This window comes from Gorilla gorilla, chromosome 20, assembly GCF_029281585.2.
Source record: "Gorilla gorilla gorilla isolate KB3781 chromosome 20, NHGRI_mGorGor1-v2.1_pri, whole genome shotgun sequence".
NCBI classification, from domain to species: Eukaryota; Metazoa; Chordata; class Mammalia; order Primates; family Hominidae; genus Gorilla; species Gorilla gorilla.
The window spans coordinates 67,237,202-67,256,280 of record NC_073244.2 but is presented as its reverse complement, the minus strand read 5'-3'; the positions used below and the strand labels follow the sequence as shown (position 1 = coordinate 67,256,280).

The 19,079-nt window shown below is 56.4% G+C and overlaps 1 protein-coding gene across 3 annotated transcripts in view; it reads left to right on the top strand.

Annotated features, from left to right (window-relative positions):
• Window positions 1-18,949, top strand: part of PPP6R1 (protein phosphatase 6 regulatory subunit 1) — a 29,608-nt gene extending 10,659 nt beyond the window's left edge. For all 3 annotated transcript variants that reach the window (XM_031007509.3, XM_031007511.3, XM_063701657.1), the window contains exons 2-24: window positions 1,273-1,505; window positions 2,708-2,894; window positions 2,984-3,121; window positions 3,201-3,266; window positions 5,922-6,034; window positions 6,131-6,244; window positions 6,786-6,948; window positions 7,034-7,186; window positions 7,615-7,749; window positions 8,366-8,430; window positions 8,552-8,667; window positions 8,755-8,840; window positions 9,002-9,091; window positions 9,183-9,280; window positions 11,749-11,806; window positions 11,898-12,076; window positions 16,499-16,635; window positions 16,728-16,908; window positions 17,042-17,112; window positions 17,223-17,304; window positions 17,844-17,954; window positions 18,044-18,115; window positions 18,197-18,949. In XM_031007509.3, coding sequence (XP_030863369.2) covers window positions 1,279-1,505; window positions 2,708-2,894; window positions 2,984-3,121; window positions 3,201-3,266; window positions 5,922-6,034; window positions 6,131-6,244; window positions 6,786-6,948; window positions 7,034-7,186; window positions 7,615-7,749; window positions 8,366-8,430; window positions 8,552-8,667; window positions 8,755-8,840; window positions 9,002-9,091; window positions 9,183-9,280; window positions 11,749-11,806; window positions 11,898-12,076; window positions 16,499-16,635; window positions 16,728-16,908; window positions 17,042-17,112; window positions 17,223-17,304; window positions 17,844-17,954; window positions 18,044-18,115; window positions 18,197-18,200 — 2,646 coding nt within the window. In that variant the 5' untranslated portion in view covers window positions 1,273-1,278 and the 3' untranslated portion in view covers window positions 18,201-18,949. The remainder of the gene's footprint in view (window positions 1-1,272; window positions 1,506-2,707; window positions 2,895-2,983; window positions 3,122-3,200; window positions 3,267-5,921; window positions 6,035-6,130; window positions 6,245-6,785; window positions 6,949-7,033; window positions 7,187-7,614; window positions 7,750-8,365; window positions 8,431-8,551; window positions 8,668-8,754; window positions 8,841-9,001; window positions 9,092-9,182; window positions 9,281-11,748; window positions 11,807-11,897; window positions 12,077-16,498; window positions 16,636-16,727; window positions 16,909-17,041; window positions 17,113-17,222; window positions 17,305-17,843; window positions 17,955-18,043; window positions 18,116-18,196) is intronic.
• Window positions 18,950-19,079: the final 130 nt, after the last annotated feature.

Genomic DNA, 19,079 nt, shown 5'->3' with positions numbered 1-19,079 from the left:
TGAGAGCTCCGTGAAGGCTGTCTGCTGGGACCAGATGGCCTTCGAGATTCCAGGATGCCGCCTGACTTACCGGGCTTTGGTTGCCCCTTGTCCTGTGTGGCGGAGTGATGACAGCTTTCTTGGGGGCTGCTGGTGAGCTTGGACATCACGTGCACAGCACACATGCAGAGCCAGGACCATTGTCATCAAGTGCCGAGAGCACAGGTCACAGGTCAGGTCTGTAGTGGAAGGTCTGTGTGGAGGCTTTCTAGGGCTCTGCGGAGCAGTGATGTAGTACAGGGCAGGGGCTCAGAATGGGGTTGCCTGGCATCTTGTTAATGCTCTGTGTGTGTTTCCTTATTGCCAGTGAGCTCCCGTGCACGAGTGTTTAGGGGCTGGAACCGGGCTGAGGAACCAGGCACTGTCCTCCAGAGGGCGGGAGCCAGCTCCAGATGGGGACAGGGTCAGGGCCAGGTGTTGCCAGCTTTGTTCTTCCCCCACAGAATCTGTCTATCCCACCCTGGGTTCCTTCAGGTCCTGGTCAGTGACTATTCTGGGAGCCCCTCCCTTCCAACTTTTCCTCTTCCTTGTTCCAGCCCAGGTGCTGGGTGAGAGGATGGTTGGGGTGTGTTTGTGTGTGAGTGGTGTCCAGGCAACGGCCACAGCCTGGAGATGCACAGACTTCCTCTCTTCCCCCTGCCGCCGCCCCTTGCCTCCCACGTAGCCTTGGGTGATTTGCTGGGCCAAGCAGCAGCCGTGTGCTGGAAGTCATCGGGCATTTGAGTTTGTTGAGCAAATACAGGTTGAAGCAAATTTGAAGCCAGAGGTTAAGGCCCTGCCTCTGCAGTGTCTCTCCCAAAAGTAGGGATAGTGGACCCAGGCCCTCATGGGGAGACAGGGCCTGAGGCCCCTCAGTGCACAGGGTCCAGCCTCTTCTCGCGGGCCCTGCACATGGTCCACACCTGGGGACTTCACCAGGCCTGAGGCCTCAGGTGTGAAATGACCCCCTGGACCTCAGGCGAGGCGGCCGGGAGGCTGGAGATGGGGGAAGAGGGGCAGGCTGGAGGGCAGCTGCAGGAGCCTGGTGCTCACTGGGAGCCTTAAGCCTGAGTGATGGAGGCAGTGAGCCTGCGGGCAGTCCCGGGGCGGGGCCGGGCTCAGCATGAGGCAGAGGGCTGGGACTTGGGGAGAGGCTGTGCCCAAGGTGGGCACTGAGCCCCTGTGGTCAGTGCCTCGTCCAGTGGGGACTCCCTGGGGCGTCTGACGCGGCGCTGGTTGTGTCTGTGCCTGCAGGGCGCCATGTTTTGGAAGTTTGACCTGCACACAAGCTCGCACCTGGACACGCTGCTGGAGCGGGAGGACCTGAGCCTGCCCGAGCTGCTGGACGAGGAAGACGTGCTGCAGGAGTGCAAGGTCGTCAACCGCAAGCTGCTGGACTTCCTGCTGCAGCCACCCCACCTGCAAGCAATGGTGGCCTGGGTCACCCAGGAGCCGCCAGATAGCGGTGAGGAGCGGCTGCGCTACAAGTGAGTTCCCCAGCTCCTGGCCAGCCCGTCCCTATCAGCATCACACATACCTTCACTACGCAAGCCTCACAGCTACCCTGAAATGCGTCAGTGTCAGTAAACTCCAGTTTGGGGATGAGGAAGACGAGGCAGGGAGCAGCCAGGCTCCTGCACAAGGCCTCACAGCCCACCGGGTGCAGACCAAGCCTGTGCTCTGGAGGGCAGTGGCACAGTCACGGGTCACGGCAGCCACAAATTCACGGGCCCAGGTGATCCTCCCGCCTCAGTTGCCCGAGTAGCTGGGACCACAGGCATGTGACGACATGCCCGGCTGGTTTTTCTCTCTATTCGCTGCCTTTTATTTTATTTACTTTTTATTAAACTTTTTTTGTATGTTTGTGAAACACTTGTCTGCTATTGAAGTCACTTTAAAATTACTTATTTTTTAATCCAAGCGATGCTGAAAAGACACTTTTTTTTTTTTTTGAGACTCACTTTATCACCAGGTTGGAGTGCAGAGGCACGATCAGCTCACTGCAACCTCCCCCTCCCGAGTTCAAGTGATTCTCCTGCCTCACCCTCCTAAGTAGCTGGGACTATAAGCCAGCACGCCCAGCTAATTTTTGTATTTTTGGTAGAGACAGGGTTTCGCCGTGTTGCCCAGGCTGGTCTCGAACTTCTGACCTCAAGTGATATGCCTGCCTCAGCCTCCCAAGGGGTACCTCCCCACAGTCCTGGAGCAGATTGTGGCCCCTCAGGGCCTTGAGTGGCACGCTGGTGGGGCAGCTCTTGTCTTGGAGCCGTCAGGCACCGTGTGAAAGTTTGGAGGAGGGAGGCAGGAGGTGAGGTTGGAAGTTGAGCAAGGTTCCAGGAGTCAGCCGGAGCTGGGGCAGCGTACGGGGTTGCAAGTGAAGCCGCTGAGAAGCAAAAGGGATGAGTGTTAGCTGTTGGGGGATTGGGAAGCGCAGGAGCTTCAGGACCAGGCTTGTCTTGGGGGTGGTGAGGAGCCTAGGATGGGATGGTTGGGTGTTAGCAGGGTGGAGGAGGCCTGGTGTGGGCCCTTGTTTCTGCGTCACCCTGTCCTCTGCCCCTTCCCCTTCCTGGACAGGGGTCTCTGCAGCCCCAGAAACCCAGTGCCCGGTGCAGAGAAGAGGGTGGAGCCTTGCCGCCCCCCGCCCCCTGCCTCCGACCAGAGCCCCCACCCGCCTGTGCTTGCCTCCCAGGTACCCCAGTGTGGCCTGCGAGATTCTGACCTCAGACGTGCCCCAGATCAATGACGCCCTGGGTGCTGATGAGTCCCTTCTGAACCGGCTCTACGGCTTCCTGCAGAGCACCGGCAGCCTCAACCCACTGCTGGCCAGCTTCTTCAGCAAGGTCATGGGCATCCTCATCAACCGCAAGACAGACCAGGTACCCTGGCCCCCACCCTGGCGCCACCGTGGGTTGAGGGGTGGCGGCTGGGCCAGGCCCTGTGCATGATGCAGCCCGTGTGCCCCCAGCTCGTGTCCTTTCTTCGGAAGAAGGATGACTTCGTGGACCTGCTGCTGCAGCACATTGGCACCTCGGCCATCATGGACCTCCTGCTGCGCCTGCTCACCTGTGTGGAGCGGCCTCAGCTGAGGCAGGACGTTGTCAATGTGAGCAGGGCCGGCTCCTCTGGGGGTGGGGGGCTGGGCGTGGTGGACAGTGATGCATCCCTCACCTTCTCGCCCTCAGTGGCTCAACGAGGAGAAGATCGTCCAGCGGCTGATTGAGCAGATCCACCCGTCGAAGGATGAGAATGTGAGTGCTGCCGGTGCCCCTGCAGCTTCCCCTTAGAGTTCCTTCCCCATGCCCACTTCCCCACTTTTAAAAGAGGAATTGGGGCTGGACGCAGTGGTTCACGCCTGTAATTCCAGCACTTTGGGAGGGCGAGGTGGGAGGATTACTTGAGCCCATGAGTTTGAGACCAGCTTGGGCAACATAGTAACACCCCATCTCTACGTAAAAACTTAGCCAAGTGTGGTGTTGCACACCTGTAGTCCCAGCTACTTGGGAAGCTCAGGTAGGAGGATTGCTTGAGCCGGGAGGTCAAGGCTATAGTGAGTCATGATCACACCACTGCACTCCAGCCTGGGTGACACAGTGAGACCCTGTCTCAAAAAAAAAAAAAAAAAAAATTTGGTGAGAAAAGAGAGCATTGAGAACCAGGTGTATCCATGCCCTTTGAGAAAAGGAAAGAAACTTGACTCAAGTGATTCTCCCACTGTGGTCTCCGAAAGTGCTGGAAAGGTTTTTTTCATGACCCAGGAACTTGGCACATAATGCCTTGCAGGGAGGGGCCCTCCTCATTGCCTGTCCCAGCGCTGGCCCCACATCCGTCCCTGCCCACCCTGGCCTGTGCTGTTGCTGGGCCTGGCAGCTTTTTCCCTGTCTCCTGCCTGATTGAACCCCTTGCTGTCCTTCTAAGTGTCCGTCCAGCAGCCTTACTTTCAAGGGCCCTCACATCCTCCCCTTTAGCTCTGGGGGACCCCATGTCCATGTGTTTCTCCAGCTTGGGTCTCCATCTCTGTCCTGGTGCCCAGCACAGGGCCTAGTGTAGAGTGCGTGTTTGTCAAGAGCCTCAGATATCCGAGGCCACTGGGAGCAGCATGTCCTTCCCAATGCCAACTTCTGCCTCAGAGGCGCACAGGCTTGCAGAGCAGAGATGGCTCTGGGCTCACCCAGGCTGGGGCCTGTCCCTGTGAGGGCCCTGAGGCATGGCCCAGGGCCACACTGCCAAGCCCTGGCAGCTGCCCGTTGGGTAGACTCAGCTCTGCTTATGCTTTTCTCTTTTCTCTCTTTTGTAGCAGCTTTACTGAGATGTAAATTGCACAGCATACCACTCACCCACCGAAGCTTACGATTCAGCGCTTTTAGGGTATTCAAAGCGTTGTTTATCATCTTGTTGAATTTAGGTTATTTTTTATCACTGCAAAAAACAAGTCCTGCCTGTAATCCCAGCACTTTGGCAGGTGAGGCTGGAGGATTGATTGAGCCCAGGAGTTTGAGACTAGCCTGGGCAACATAGCAAGACGTTGTCTCTACAAAAAATTGAAAAATTAGCTGGCACTGGTGATGCACACCTGTAGTCCTAGCTACTCAAGAGTCTGAGACGGGAGGATCTCTTGGGCCCAGGAGTTCAGGGCTGCAGTGAGCTGTGATGGCACCACTGCACTCAAGCCTGGGGTGATGTAGAGGCCGTGTCTTTTTTTTTTTTTTTTGAGACAGGGTCTTGCTCTGTTGCCCAGGCTGGAGTGCAGTGGCGTGATCTTGCCTCACTGTAGCCTTGACCCCCCCTGGGCTCAAGCAATCCTCCTGCCTCTGCCTCATGAACAGCTGGAACTAGAGATGCACACCACCATTCCTGGCTACTTTTTTTGTATTTGTAGAGATGGAGTTTTGCTATGTTGCCCAGACTGGTCTCAAACTCCTGGGCTCAAGTGATCCTGCCACCTCGGCCTTTCTTTCTTTTTTATCTTTTTTTTTTTTTTTGAGATGGAGTCTCGCTCTGTCACCCAGTCTAGAGTGCAGTGGCACGATCTCGGCTCACTGCAGCCTCCACCTCCCAGGTTCAAGCGATTCTCCTGCCTCAGCCTCCCGAGTAGCTGGGACTGCAGGCGCCTACCACTGCGCCCGGCTAATTTTTTTATTTTTAGTAGAGATGGGGTTTCACCATGTTGGCCAGGCTGGTCTCGAACTCCTGACCTCGTGATCCACCTGCCTCGGCCTCCCAAAGTGTTGGGATTACAGGCGTGAGCCACCGCGCCCGGCCCCACCTCGGCCTTTCAGACTGCTGGGATTATAGGCATGTGCCATCACACCCAGCCGAGACCCTTTCTCCAGAAAAAATAAAAAAGATACCCTGTATTCATTAGCAGTCCCTCCCGATTTTCCCCTTTCTCTTCTCAGCCCCCGGCAACCACCAGACTATTCTGTCTCTGTGGATTTGTCTTTGGACATTTCATATAATTGGAATCATGTACTACGTGATCTGTGTCTGGTTTCTTTCTCTAGCATGATGTTTCTGTGGCTCATTCATGTGGTTGCATGTATCAGTTTCACTCCTTTTCCTGGCAGATTAGCACTCTCCTGTGTGGATAGACCAGCTTGGGCATATTCACTCATCAGTCAGAGCCTTCTGGGTCATTGTGGGCGGTGCTGCCAGCCCTGTATGCGGTCATGAGGTCCTTGTGTGGATGCCTCCTGTCCTGGGGAGCCTTCCTGGCTTCCTGTTCTCTCCACCATCTTCCCTCCAGCAGTTGGTGCCTCTGTGCCCCTCTCCTTCGTAACACGTGTTCCTGTGTCTGGGTGACCATTTTTCCCTGGATGGTCAGCTCATGGGAGGGGCTCCCAGCACCAGGCTGCAGGGGGCCCGGTGGCCCGACCAGGATCCTCACCTGTCTCTCCCCGTTCCAGCAACATTCCAACGCATCCCAGTCCCTGTGTGACATCATCCGCCTGAGCCGGGAGCAGATGATCCAAGTCCAGGACAGCCCAGAGCCTGACCAACTGCTGGCCACCCTGGAGAAGTGGGTGTGCGGGCAAGGCTAAGTCTGGGGGGAGCTGACTTGGGGAAGCCCTGGGCCCCTGGCTCCTCACCCTGACCCCTGCCCCTGCCCCCGCAGGCAGGAGACGATTGAGCAGCTCTTAAGCAACATGTTCGAGGGGCAGCAGAGCCAGTCTGTCATCGTCAGTGGGATCCAGGTGCTGCTGACCCTGCTGGAGCCCAGGAGGCCGAGGTGAGGGATACGGGCCACAGACCATGCATGCTGCTCATCCCCAGGGGCTCTCCGGCCCCTCAGAGGCGGGTCTCGGTGTCCACCAAGAGAAATCCCCGCCCATGGCACTTTGCTCTGTGGCTGCCTGTGCTCCCTGCACAGTGGACAGTACAGGGCCGAGGGAGGAATCTTCTTGTCTGCTTTGACAAGTGAGGGCACTGAGGCTGAGGCCACTGCTGCAGCTTGTGTTGGGAGGGACCCCAAGCCCCCGTGCCCCTGCCTTACCACACAGGCCGCTAGCCTGTTGGGTTTGCCTTCCCGCCCCCACCCCTCACCCGTGCTCTCACAGTGGACTGCCAGTGCTGCCACCTGGCGGGCTCCCGACCCCACCCCACCCCACCCCAGCCAGGTGTTGTCTGAAGGGCCTCAGAAGAGAGCGGCGCTGGGGGCGTGTGGCTCCTCGTTTTCCTCCAGACCCTGCAGACTTGGTCCTTGTGCCTACTCCTGTGTGGGCACACAGGCCATCTAGGCTCACTCCACCTTCGACCCTGCCCTGCTGCAGGTCCGAGTCCGTGACCGTGAACAACTTCTTCAGCAGTGTGGATGGGCAGCTGGAGCTCCTGGCCCAGGGGGCCCTGGAAAGCACTGTGTCCAGTGTGGGTGCCTTGCACGCCCTACGCCCGCGGCTCAGCTGCTTCCACCAGCTCCTACTGGAGCCTCCCAAGGTCAGGGGTGTGGGTTCTGGTCCTCGGGGAGGCGGGGGAAGCAGCAAGGGCAGCCCTTGGGAATCAGGCCTCCCTGTATCTGCAGCTGGAGCCGCTACAGATGACGTGGGGCGTGCTGGCTCCGCCTCTGGGCAACACGCGGCTGCACGTGGTCAAGCTCCTGGCCAGTGCCCTGAGCGCCAATGATGCAGCCCTGACGCACGAGCTCCTGGCACTGGACGTGCCCAACACCATGCTGGTGCGGGGACTGGACCGGGCTGGGGGTTCAGGGGCTGGGGCGGGGACTGGACTGGGCTGAGGGTTCAGGGGCTGGGGCGGGGACTGGACCGGGCTGAGGGTTCAGGGGCTGGGGCGGGGACTGGACTGGGCTGAGGGTTCAGGGGCTGGGGCGGGGACTGGACCGGGCTGAGGGTTCGGGGGCTGGGGTGGGGACTCGGCTGGGGCTCGGGGGTTGGGGCTCGGCTGGGGCGGGGACTGGACTGGGCTGAGGGTTCGGGGGCTGGGGCGGGGACTCGGCTGGGGCTCGGGGGTTGGGGCTCGGCTGGGGGCTCGGGGGTTGGGGCTCGGCTGGGGGCTCGGGGGTTGGGGGCTCGGAGGTTGGGGCTCGGGGGCGGGGGCTGGGCTGGGGCGGGGCCTCTCTGGTGCCAATCCTGTGTCTTCCCATAGGACCTCTTCTTCCATTATGTCTTCAACAACTTCTTGCACGCCCAAGTAGAGGGGTGCGTGAGCACCATGCTGAGCCTGGGGCCGCCTCCTGACAGCAGCCCTGAGACGCCCATCCAAAACCCTGTTGTGAAACATGTGAGCTGGGACTCCCTGGTCCCCCTCCTTCTGGGCCCATCCCCTGTGGGCGCACCCTCTCCGGAGGCCTGCCCCTCACTCCTTCCTCCCACAAGTGTTCGTTGGGTAGTGTTAGGTGCCAGCGCCCAGATGGGGTGTGGGAGGCATGGCCAGGGAGAAACGCGGATGAAACATGCAGGTGCAGGGAGCAGTGGGCTCCTGACTTGAGCTGAAGAGCTAGGGGTGGGCGGGAGCAGACCTGCGAGCAGCTGAGTGTGCATGAGTGCACACACGAGTGTGTGAGCATGTGTGTCAGTGCAAGCATGTGTGTGAGAGCATGTGTGTGTGAGTGCACACGAGTATGTGAACATGTATGTGTGAACGTGTGTGTCTGTTAGTGCATGCATGTGTGTGTGTGTATGCACGCACCACGTATTCTTTTGTAGAAAGACCAGAGAGACTTGGGTGGATGCCAGGGTCCCAAGGCCCAGCTTCCATCCCTCCTTCCCATCCCCGTCTCTGGATGAGCGGGGGCCTGGTGAAGCATCTGCTGAGGAAGGGACCCCTGCTGCAGTGCAGAGCTCCCCACATGTGTGCAGACCACCCCTCCAGGCCATCCTGTCCTGCTCTCCCACAGCTGCTGCAGCAGTGCCGCCTGGTGGAGCGGATCCTGACGTCCTGGGAGGAGAACGACCGTGTACAGTGAGCACCTGCTGCCCTTCATGTCTCCAGGGGCTGGGGCTGCCTGGGTGGGGGGCTGGGCTGGGGCTGGGCATCCCTGGGTCCAGTCCTGGCTTCCAGCCGTGGCCTTCACTCTTGCCAGGTCTGCGGGAGGCCCTCGGAAAGGCTACATGGGCCACCTGACAAGAGTGGCCAACGCCCTGGTGCAGAACACGGAGAAGGGGCCCAATGCAGAGCAGCTGGGGCAGCTGCTGAAGGGTGAGGGTCCCCAGGCCAGCCTGAGGGGTAGGTGGGGAGCTTGAAGCCCCAAGATGCCTCACGTCTTCACCCCTCTCACCTAAGCAGAGCTGCCCAGCGAGCAGCAGGAGCAGTGGGAAGCCTTTGTATCGGGGCCCCTGGCGGAGACCAACAAGAAGAACATGGTGGACCTGGTGAGGCCCAGCTTCTCTTCCTGCACTCCTCCTGCTGCTTCTCTCTCTTGGGCCAGTCTTAGCCTTCCCCCCACCCCCGCTCCCTCCCCCGCCGCCGATAGCTGCCTGCCCACCCTGGTCTGGGGGCTCCAGCAGGCCCTGACGCCCCCTCCTCTCCCCAGGTGAACACCCACCACCTACACTCCTCCAGTGACGATGAGGACGACCGGCTCAAGGAGTTCAACTTCCCTGAGGAGGCTGTGCTGCAGCAGGTGGGCGTGGGGCTATGTGGTGCTGTGCTGGGCTATGCTGGAGTGGGGTCCTGCCCAACTCCCTCCAGCCCTAACCTCCGCACCCCCACAGGCCTTCATGGACTTCCAGATGCAGCGCATGACCTCTGCCTTCATTGACCACTTTGGCTTCAATGATGAGGAGTTTGGAGAGCAGGAGGAGAGTGTGAAGTGAGTGTCTCCTGCGCAGGGTCACAGCCCTGTCCTGCCTCTGCAGCAGCAGGCGCGCCTACTTGTATCTATCCCCTGCACGCACCTACATGCCCTGTGGGCTCAGCCTGCAGCTGTGGCCCCTCCTGGGCACGTGTTGGCCATGGCCTTGTGTGTGTGTCTGCAGCCTCGTGTGTCTGCCTCCTGTTACATGAGTTCTGCAGTCTCTTCTCTGCAGTCTCTTCTCTCCGAGGGGCAGGCTCTGCAGTCTCTTCTCTCTGAGGGGCAGGCCATGAGGGTGGGGCACAAACATCTTCTGTGCTGGGGACACAGAGCGGGTCCCTCCCACTCCTGGAGCTAGCCTTAGGGGTCCCAGGCGGGAGGGGCTCAGGGTAGTGGGGACCAGCAGTCCTGGCGCAGGGACTGTGGGGCAGAGCTGCACCTCCATGGATGCCCTCTGGGTCAGGAGTCTGCCAGACATGGGGGTCCAGTTTTCCCCTCCACAGGCCTCGGGGTAACAAAACTTTTTTTTTCCAATTACCAATTCTGCTTGTTTTGATTTGTGGGTCAACGACATCTTAGTATCAGTCACCTCTGGGTGTTATGATCATGAACTTTTCTGAGTTTCTTGCCACAAGCATCTGTTGCTTCTGGAGTCAGAAAAAAGTGGCTGGGCGGAGTGGATCACACCTGTGATCCCAGTACTTTGGGAGGCCGAGGCAGGCAGATCACCTGAGGTCAGGAGTTCGAGACTAGCCTGGCCAACATGGCGAAACCCCATCTCTACTAAAAAATACAAAAATTAGCCAGGCGTGGTGGCAGGTGCCTGTAGTCCCAGCTACTTGGGAGGCTGAGTTAGGACAATCGCTTGAACCTGGGAGGCGGAGGTTGCAGTGAGCCGAGATTGTGCCACTGCACTCCAGCCTGGGCAACAGAGCGAGACTCTGTCTTGCTCCCCACGATGAGCTCATTTACGGCCAGGGAGACTAAGGCCCCAGGACATAGCTGGTTAGTGTGTGGGAGCTGGATGGCTGCCCATGGCTGCACTGGGGTCCCTGTACAGTGTGACGGACACCACGATGAGGGATAGTCAGCTGTTCCTCGCTTAGTCCACAGCTGGACAGAGGTCCTCTCAGATGCAGACGTGATATCCCGTGTTTGCTGCTTCTGTGCCCAGCATGGAGACTTGCAGAGTGTTGGTCTTTGTGGGTCAGTGGCCTGTGCCGAGACCCCTGGAGAAGATGCTCAAGTGAAAACTGGGCTGGACACAGTGGCTCACATCTTAATCCCAGCACTTAGGGAGGCCGAGGCAGGAGGATCGCTTGAGTTCAGGAATTTCAGCCCAGCCTGGGCAACATTGTGAGACCATCTCTGCTTTTTTAATTAAAAAAAAAAAAGAAGAAAACCCCACCCTGGCAGGAGAATGAAGGGACTGACTGGTAGATGGCATTGGGATCACCAGCTGCCCCTTTCGGGATGAAACTGTTAGCTTTTCCTCTACCAAGAAAATTCCAGAGGGGTTAAAAAGTTAAGTGAACAAAACTAAACCCAGAAAGAGTTCCAGAATGGAAAGTGGATGACTAGTTTGATCATCTCAAGGCTGAAGATGCTGCCCCGCATAGCTCCTGTAGCAGAAGCCAGGTCAGCTGAGGCTGCCGGTGCCACGGGGACATGGGCTGCCCTGCCCTAGGCCCACTGTGTACCCAGCGTGGTCTCTGCTCCGCTGCTTCTCAGTGTCTAGGAGGGACTAAGGACACTTGCCTTGGAAGGTGGTTGTGAGAATGAAGTGCGTGCGTAATGTCTGTCACATACTTAGTGTCCTTTAAGAATTAACTGTCCTTTATCCATTGATCTTTGTGGCAGAATTTTTCATGAATTTGAGACAAATGATTCCTTGAAGTGTCCGTAACACATGGGACAGAATGTGGACCCTGATCGTGAGATCCTCGTGGTGAGGGAGGTGGGGCCCTGGCAGGCACAGTTTCAGTTCTGACGTGATTCTTTTTCCCATAATTTAGAATTTCAGCCGCGGACCGTAGACATCTTGAGGTTAGGGGATGTGCTTTATTGGGCTGTAGCCTCACATTCTGCTTGTGCCTGGCTGGTGTGAGTGTCAGCCTCCTACAGATGCCCCAAGGATGGGGACAAGGGCATGGATCTGAATCCCTCTCTGGCACCTGTCCTTGGAAGAGCCTGAGGAGAGTCACTTAACATTTCTGAGCCCCATTTTCTCACTTCTATAGCCAAAGGAAACAGCCTACCTCAATTAGTGGTTTTAAGGATTTCAAGTGATTATATGTGAGATGTTGATATTCATGTATGCGTTGCCCCTTAGGACCAGTGGTTCGGGTTGTGTGTGAATTTGCAGATACCAAATCTGCAAGTAATGAGGGTCAGCTCTGTGTTGAGTGAAGAAAGAAATGTGGCCTGTCCTGTGCTGCCCCCACCCCCGGGTGGACCTTCTCACCATGCCTTGCCTTCTCTCCTAGCGCACCTTTTGACAAGACAGCCAACATCACCTTCTCCCTCAATGCTGACGATGAGAACGTGAGTACTGCCCTGTCCCCTGGTTGTGGCGGGTGGAGGGGCGTGGGGCTGTGGGCAGTGTGGCCCATCCTCCCACCCCTGTGCCCTGCAGCCCAACGCCAACCTACTTGAGATATGCTACAAGGACCGCATCCAGCAGTTTGATGATGATGAGGAAGAGGAGGACGAGGAAGAGGCCCAGGGCTCAGGGGAGTCTGATGGAGAAGATGGCGCCTGGCAGGGCAGCCAGCTGGCCAGGGGGGCCCGTCTGGGCCAGCCCCCTGGTGTCCGGTGAGTCCCCCTCCAGTTTCCCTTCTCCAAGCTTCCACCACACGGCAGGGCCAAGGGGTCTCCCAACACATTTGGACTGAGGCTGAAGTGAATGAAGAAAATAAGGAACCTGCATTGGTGTGTGTATTAGTTGGGGGCACTTTCACTTTTGAGTGATAGAAATCTAATTCAAGGCCAAGCGTGGTGGGCTCATGTAATCCCTGAGTGCCTGTAATCCCAGTACTTTGGGAGGCCAGGGCAGATGGATTGCTTGAGCTCGGGAGTTTGAGACCAGCCCTGGGCAACATAGGGAGATGCTGTCTCTACAAAAAATACAAAAGTTAGATGGGCATGGTGGTGTGCACCTGTAGTCCTGGCAACTCGGGAGGTTGAGGTGGGAGGATGGCTTGAGCCAGGGAGGCAGAGGTTGCAGTGAGCCGAGATCATACCACTGCACTCCAGTCTGGGCAACAGAGCCAGACTTGTCTCAAAAAAAAGGTTAGATGATGCATTAAGAAATCAACAAATTAGCCGGGCACAGTGGCTCAAGCCTGTAATCCCAGCACTTCGGGAGGAGGCCAAGGTGGATGGATCACTTGAGCTCAGGAGTTTGAGACCTAGCCTGGGCAACATAGCGAAACCCTGTCTCTACAAAAATTACCTGGATGTGGTGACGTGTGCCTGTAGTCCCAGCTACTTGAGAGGCTGAGGTGGAAGGATCGCTTTAGCCTGGGGGGGCGGAGGTTGCAGTGAGTTGAGATCGCACCACTGCACTCCAGTCTGGGTGACAGAGACCTGGTCTCAAAAAAAAAAAAAGAATCAACAAATTAAAAAAAAAATCAGCCGGGCACGGTGGCTCACGCCTGTAATCCCAGCACTTTGGGAGGCTGAGGCAGGTGGATCACGAGGTCAGGAGATCAAGACCATCCTGGCTAACATGGTGAAACCCCGTCTCTACTAAAAATACAAAAAATTTGCCGGGCGTGGTGGCGGGCGCCTGTGGTCCCAGCTACTTGGGAGGCTGAGGCAGGAGAATGGCGGGAACCCGGAAGGCGGAGCTTGCAGTGAGCCAAGATTGCGCCACTGCACTCCAGCCTGGGCGACAGAGCGAGACTCTGTCTCAGAAAAAAAAAAAAAGAAGAAATCTAATTCAAATGAGTTAAGTTATGAAAAGAAAGGGATGATCTCTGTGGCTGAAAAAATAGGCAGGTCCTTGAGGTATGGCTTGGTCTGTGTGCGTCTCTCTCTTCCCGCCTCCCTGTCTCTTTCTTTCATCCCTTCACTTCACTTCCTCGTGTTAGCTTTCACACATGTTTTCCTAGAAAGGGGGTAAGATGGTCCCAGGCAGCTTCTCTTTTCTCTAATTCCAGTAAAATGAGAGATGATGACGTCCCTCTCCAATCAGGCTGTGATGAGATTTTAGTGCAAATGTTACACTGTTTTTTTTTTCTCTTAATACTGGCCGGCCCCAGAATCGCTGTGATGAAATGGGTTCAGGCCATGTAGATTTGACAGCATGAACACTAAGTCATCATCTGCAACTGAGTTTTTGACTCATGACTTTTGATTTCGGAATTAGGCTGTTTTCACTTTTTATTGACATGTAACATGCGTATAGACAAGTGTACAGATCCTGAGTGTGTGGCCAATGGATATCCTTCCTCAGTGCCCAGACCCAGGAGCAGGACCTTCCCAGTACCCACATCCCCTCTGTTAGCCAGTACCCTCCCTTCTGAGGGTAAAGTTGTCCTGGCTTCTAACCCTGTAGATGAGTTTTGTCTCTGTTTTCACTTGATATAGCATACAGCATCTCCTTTTATGTCTGACCTCTGTTGCTCAACACTCTGCTTGTGAGCTCCTTCCCTGTTGTGTGTTTGGGTGCCCCTGGCTCTCGTGCAGTGGGGCAGTGCCATGCCTGATGAGCTGCAGCTGAATTGCTCGTTCTGCAGTTGACAGGCCTTTGGGCAGGTTCCTGTTGCTCGCTGCTGTGAGTTCAGCCGCTGTGAGTGCAGCCGCTGTGAGTACCCTTGCACGTGTTGTTGGTGCACAAGTGTGTCACTGCCAAATCCAGCATCTTGACTTAGCCCTTTGTTTTCTTCTAAGAGTTTTATAGCATTATTTCTATGGTTTTCCATTCATTTTGAGCTAAATTTTGTATATGATGTGAGGTGGTCCACCTTCATCCCTTTACATATAGATAACCAGTTTTCCCTGCACCAGTTGTTGAAGACACTGTCGTTTCTCCACTGAATCATCTTGGCACCTGTGTAAAAAAGAAATATTTGACCATATGTATGAGTTTGTTTCTTCCCTGTCTGTTCTGTTCTATCAGTCTGTGTGTTTGTTTTTATCCAGTACCATACTGGCCTGGTTGCTGTTGGTTTATAGTAAGTTTTGAAAATGGGAGGTTTGTCGGGCACAGTGGCTCACACCTGTAATCCCAGCACTTTGCGAGGCCAAGGTGGATGGATCACCTGAGGTCAGGAGTTTGAGACCAGCCTGGCCAACATGGCGAAACCCCATCTCTACTAAAAATACAAAAATTAGCCGGCTGTGGTGGCGGGTGCCTGTAATCCCAGCTACTCAGGAGGCTGAGGCAGGAATATCGCTTGAACCTGGCAGGCAGAGGTTGCAGTGAGCTGAGATCGCACCGTTGCACTCCAGTCTGGGTGACAAGAACGAAACTCCATCTCACAGAAAAAAGAAAATGGGAGGTTTTGGTTTTCCAACCTTGTTCTTCTTTTTTAAGATTGTTTTGCCCTATTTGGGATTTCTTGAGATTCCATATGAATTTTAGGATCAGCTTGTCAGTTTCAACCAAGAAGCCACCTTGCTTCTTCTAATACGTGAACATGGATGTCTTTTTATATAGGTCTTAAAATTTCTTTCAACCATGTTTCGTAGGTTTTAGAGTATGAGGCTTTGTATTTCTTTTAAGTTTATTCCTGTTTTCTTCTTTCTGTTACTATTGTAAATGGAATTTTCTTGAAATTGTTTTCAGATTGTTACAAGTGTATGAAAATACAATAGGTTTTTGTATGTTGATCTTTCATCCTGCAACCTTGCTGAACTAATTTATGAGTTCTGATAGTTTTAGTGGACTCCTTAGGATTTTCTATGTACAGAATCATGTCATGTGAATAGAGTTCATTTTCCTTCCTTTCAAATCTGGATGCTTTTAATTTCCTTTTCTTGCCTGGTTGCCCTGGCTAGCCTCCGGTACAATGTTGAACAGAAGTGGCAAGAACAGGCATCCTTGTTTTGTTCCTGATCTTAGGGGGAAGCATTCAGCGTTTCGCCATGTAAGCATGCTGTTAGTTGTGGGGTTTTGTAGATGCCTTATGTTAGGTTGAGGGGCTTCCTTTATACTCCTTAGTCATTGAGTATTTTAGTTTACTTTTAACTATATACAGATATATTACTTTCCAGTTAAAGTAGTCAGTTACTCTGTTAAGACAAAAATATTGGGTCAGCATTTTAGACATAGTATATAGTCCCATACTGCATCTTTGGGTCAGCGATGGACCACATATGACAGTGGTCCCGTGAGATTATAATCCTCTATTTTTGCTGTATTTTCCCTATGTTTAGATACACAAACATTTACCATTGTTAGAATTGCCTGTAGTATTCAGTACTGTAACATGCTGTATAGGTCGGTAGTCTAGGAACAATAGGCTATACCACAGAGCCTAGGTGTACAGGAGGCGCCACCATCCAGGTGTGTGTAAGTGTACTCTAGAATGTTCACACAATAGCAAAATCGCCTAATGATGGCATTTTTCAGAGTGCACCCTCATTGTTAAAGCTAGTTTTAATGTTACTTTGCTTACCCCTTCCCCGGTTGATCAACACATAAGTTGCTTGGATTTTCTTCATGCTCACAGGTGTGTGTTAGTCAACATTCAGCCAGTGTTTTTGGAGCAGCTATGGGTGCCTGGTGGTTTCTCAGGGCTGAGGATACAGCAGTGGCAAAAGTCAGCCATCTCTGCCTTCTTGGAGTTTCTAGTTGGAGGGAGAGAGTAGTGTGAAGCCTCTGTCCAGAGGGTGGGCCTGCTGGTGGGAAGGCCTGTCACTGTGGCGACCGTGTGAGGTGACGGCTGGGAGGTGGCTTGAGAGCTGGTGAGTGGGTCTGTCTGCTCTGGTTGCCATGGCTGAGGCTCAGCCCACTTCACCAGGGCCTGCCCTCCACGGATGACTGGGGACAGACGGTCTCCTTACGGCCGCATTCTGTCCCTGCCTACCTGTGTTCTTGCCGTTGGCTCAGAACTCCCTCTCCCAGCCTCTCCTGGTGTCGTCACACCCCAGGCTCCCTGGACCCTTCTGTGACCTGCCTGTCATCCCAGCCCGCTCTCCTTGGGCTGACCCTGGGCTGCAGGGAACAGGATGGGTGTCGGCCGGTCTGTCCCACACAGCTAGCTGACGAGGTGGTTTCTGGGGCAGGAGTGGAGGCAGCACAGACAGTGAGGACGAAGAAGAGGAGGACGAGGAGGAGGAGGAAGACGAGGAGGGCATTGGCTGTGCAGCCCGTGGAGGGGCCACCCCCCTGTCCTACCCCAGCCCTGGCCCTCAGCCTCCAGGTGAATGAATGGGCGGTGTGGTCAGGTGTACACAGGGCTGTCTGCCTGCTACTGAGTTCACCCTCCATCCCGCTCCCCCACCTCTATCCCAGGCCCCAGCTGGACAGCCACCTTTGACCCAGTGCCTACAGATGCCCCGACCAGCCCCCGAGTCTCCGGGGAGGAAGAGCTGCACACTGGGCCTCCAGCCCCACAGGGGCCCCTCAGTGTGCCCCAGGGCCTCCCCACTCAGAGTCTGGCCAGCCCTCCTGCCCATGAAGCTCTGCAGCTCAGGTGAGAACCGGATGGAACGGGCTGAATGGTGCTGGTATCCCGAGGCCAGGAGGTGGCCATGGGGTCCCCGTCCTCTCTTAGGCTCGAGTGCTAACCCTAGCTGCCCCCTTGGGCTGCCTGTCTCGCCTACCAGGTCTCAGGACCCCACACCCCCTTCAGCACCTCAGGAAGCCACAGAAGGCAGCAAAGTCACGGAGTCCTCAGGTGAGCCCCACTTTGCCCTGCCCACCCGCGGCCCTGGGCAGAGAGAGCAGCCTGGCCAGCTCCGAGCTTGCTGGGAGCTAGCTGCAGCTGAGATTTCTTATCCCCCACAGCCCCTTGCCAGGCCTTGGTTAGCATTGGGGACCTTCAGGCCACCTTCCACGGGATCCGTTCTGCCCCCAGCTCCTCGGACAGGTGAGCAGCGAGGTGGGGCTTGCTGGGGCGAGGTGCCTGGTATCAGGAGAAGTCTTTTCTCCTCTTCGGTGAGGTGGGCTCTGGGTTCATCTTGTCCCTGAGCTGCTCCAGGTCTCCTTTGCAGGACCCCCAGGCCCAGCCTCATGTTGTGCCCCAGCCCCTTGCACTCTGTAGGCTGGTTCTTCTCTTAGTAGCCTGGGATGCTTGGGGCCCTTGAGCCCCAGGGTTGGGAAAGGCTCCTTGGAGGGTGTGAAGGATTGGGAGGGTGAGAGCATGCAGAAGACCCTTTGGGGCTGTCTCAGCCGGCCTCGAGTACCTCCTCCACAGGGACAGGAGGCGGGAAGAGGGGTGCTTGTCTTCCTGTCCAGGGCTGTGCTGTCCCTCCACGCTGAGCCAGCTGCGTCCTCGGGAGGCCCCTCCCCGTGGGGCAGGTGGCAGACACACACCCAGTGAGCCGACTTCAGTCGGGTGGGATGTGAGGGTGTCAGCAGGTGACGGTGGGGGCCACGCTGACAGCCGCACCTGCCTCTCACCCACAGTGCAACCAGAGACCCCTCTACCTCTGTCCCAGCCTCCGGGGCCCACCAGCCCCCCCAGACCACAGAAGGGGAGAAGAGCCCAGAGCCCTTGGGGCTTCCCCAAAGCCAGAGGTGAGCACCAGGGCAGCAGGGTGGAGGGGCGGGGGCGGGGCTGGTGGGGCAGGAAGTGACCTCTGCACATCCCCTCTCTCCCCTGACAGTGCCCAGGCCCTCACGCCTCCTCCGATACCCAATGGCTCTGCCCCGGAAGGGCCTGCATCCCCAGGCTCCCAGTGAGTGTGGCTGCAGCCTGGGGCTGGGTAGGTGGGGCTGGGCCTGCTAGACCCTCACACGACATCTCCCTCTGTTTCCAGATAGCTGCCTGGTGCGGCAGCGGCGGCCAAATCTTCCGTCCTCCCGTGGATCTCCCAGGGTGGGGGCAGGGCGGGTCCCACGATGGCCCCCATTGCCCTCATCACCCTGACACCCCCACATTCTCTCCTCTGGACCCCCAGGAGGCTGGTGCCAGGGAGACAGGCCCAACCCACCCCCATTTGCACTGAGAAGAGAAGTTTTGGAGCGTTGCCTCCTAGAATAAAGATACAGAGAGTCAAATAGAGAGAATGGAGAGAGAGAAGCATATATTATATATTATCTAGAGAGAGGGAGGAGAGCGAGAGAGAGTGAGGACACCGAACTGGGCTGGCGGCTCCAAAGCACAGCCTTCCCTGTTCCGTCCCAGCGGGAGCTGGTGTTAGGGGTCCCAAGGTTGCCACCCACGTGCCCAGCTGTCCCACGCTCCAGCGCAGACGGCCACGCCCACACCCGGCCTTTTAGCTCAGGTCCACCATGGGGGACGGCCCAGCGTGGGTGGGGGTGCCAGAGGGTCCCGAGTGGGGGCCGTGCCTTTGCCCAGACCCTGCACTTTCAACCAGGCCAGTCCGGCTCTGGGGAGCAGGGGCCTCCCCGGCAACACCCCCAGGGGCCTTGAGGGTCTGAGGTCCCAGCCCTGTTGCCAAGTGGCCTTGTCCCCAGCTCCCTCCTCCCAGGCTGGTGTGAGTGTGCGTGCGTTTGTGCCGAGCTTCTATTTCATATTGCAAATATAAATAAAGGAAGGCAGTTTACGATTCTGCTGGTCAGACCTTACGTTCTGGGATGCGGGGTGGGGAGCCTGTATTATCCCTGCACCCCAGAGGCTGGGGGTGCTCCTGACCCAGTCTGCCCCCACACTGTCCTGCCAGAGGGAGCCCTGTGGCT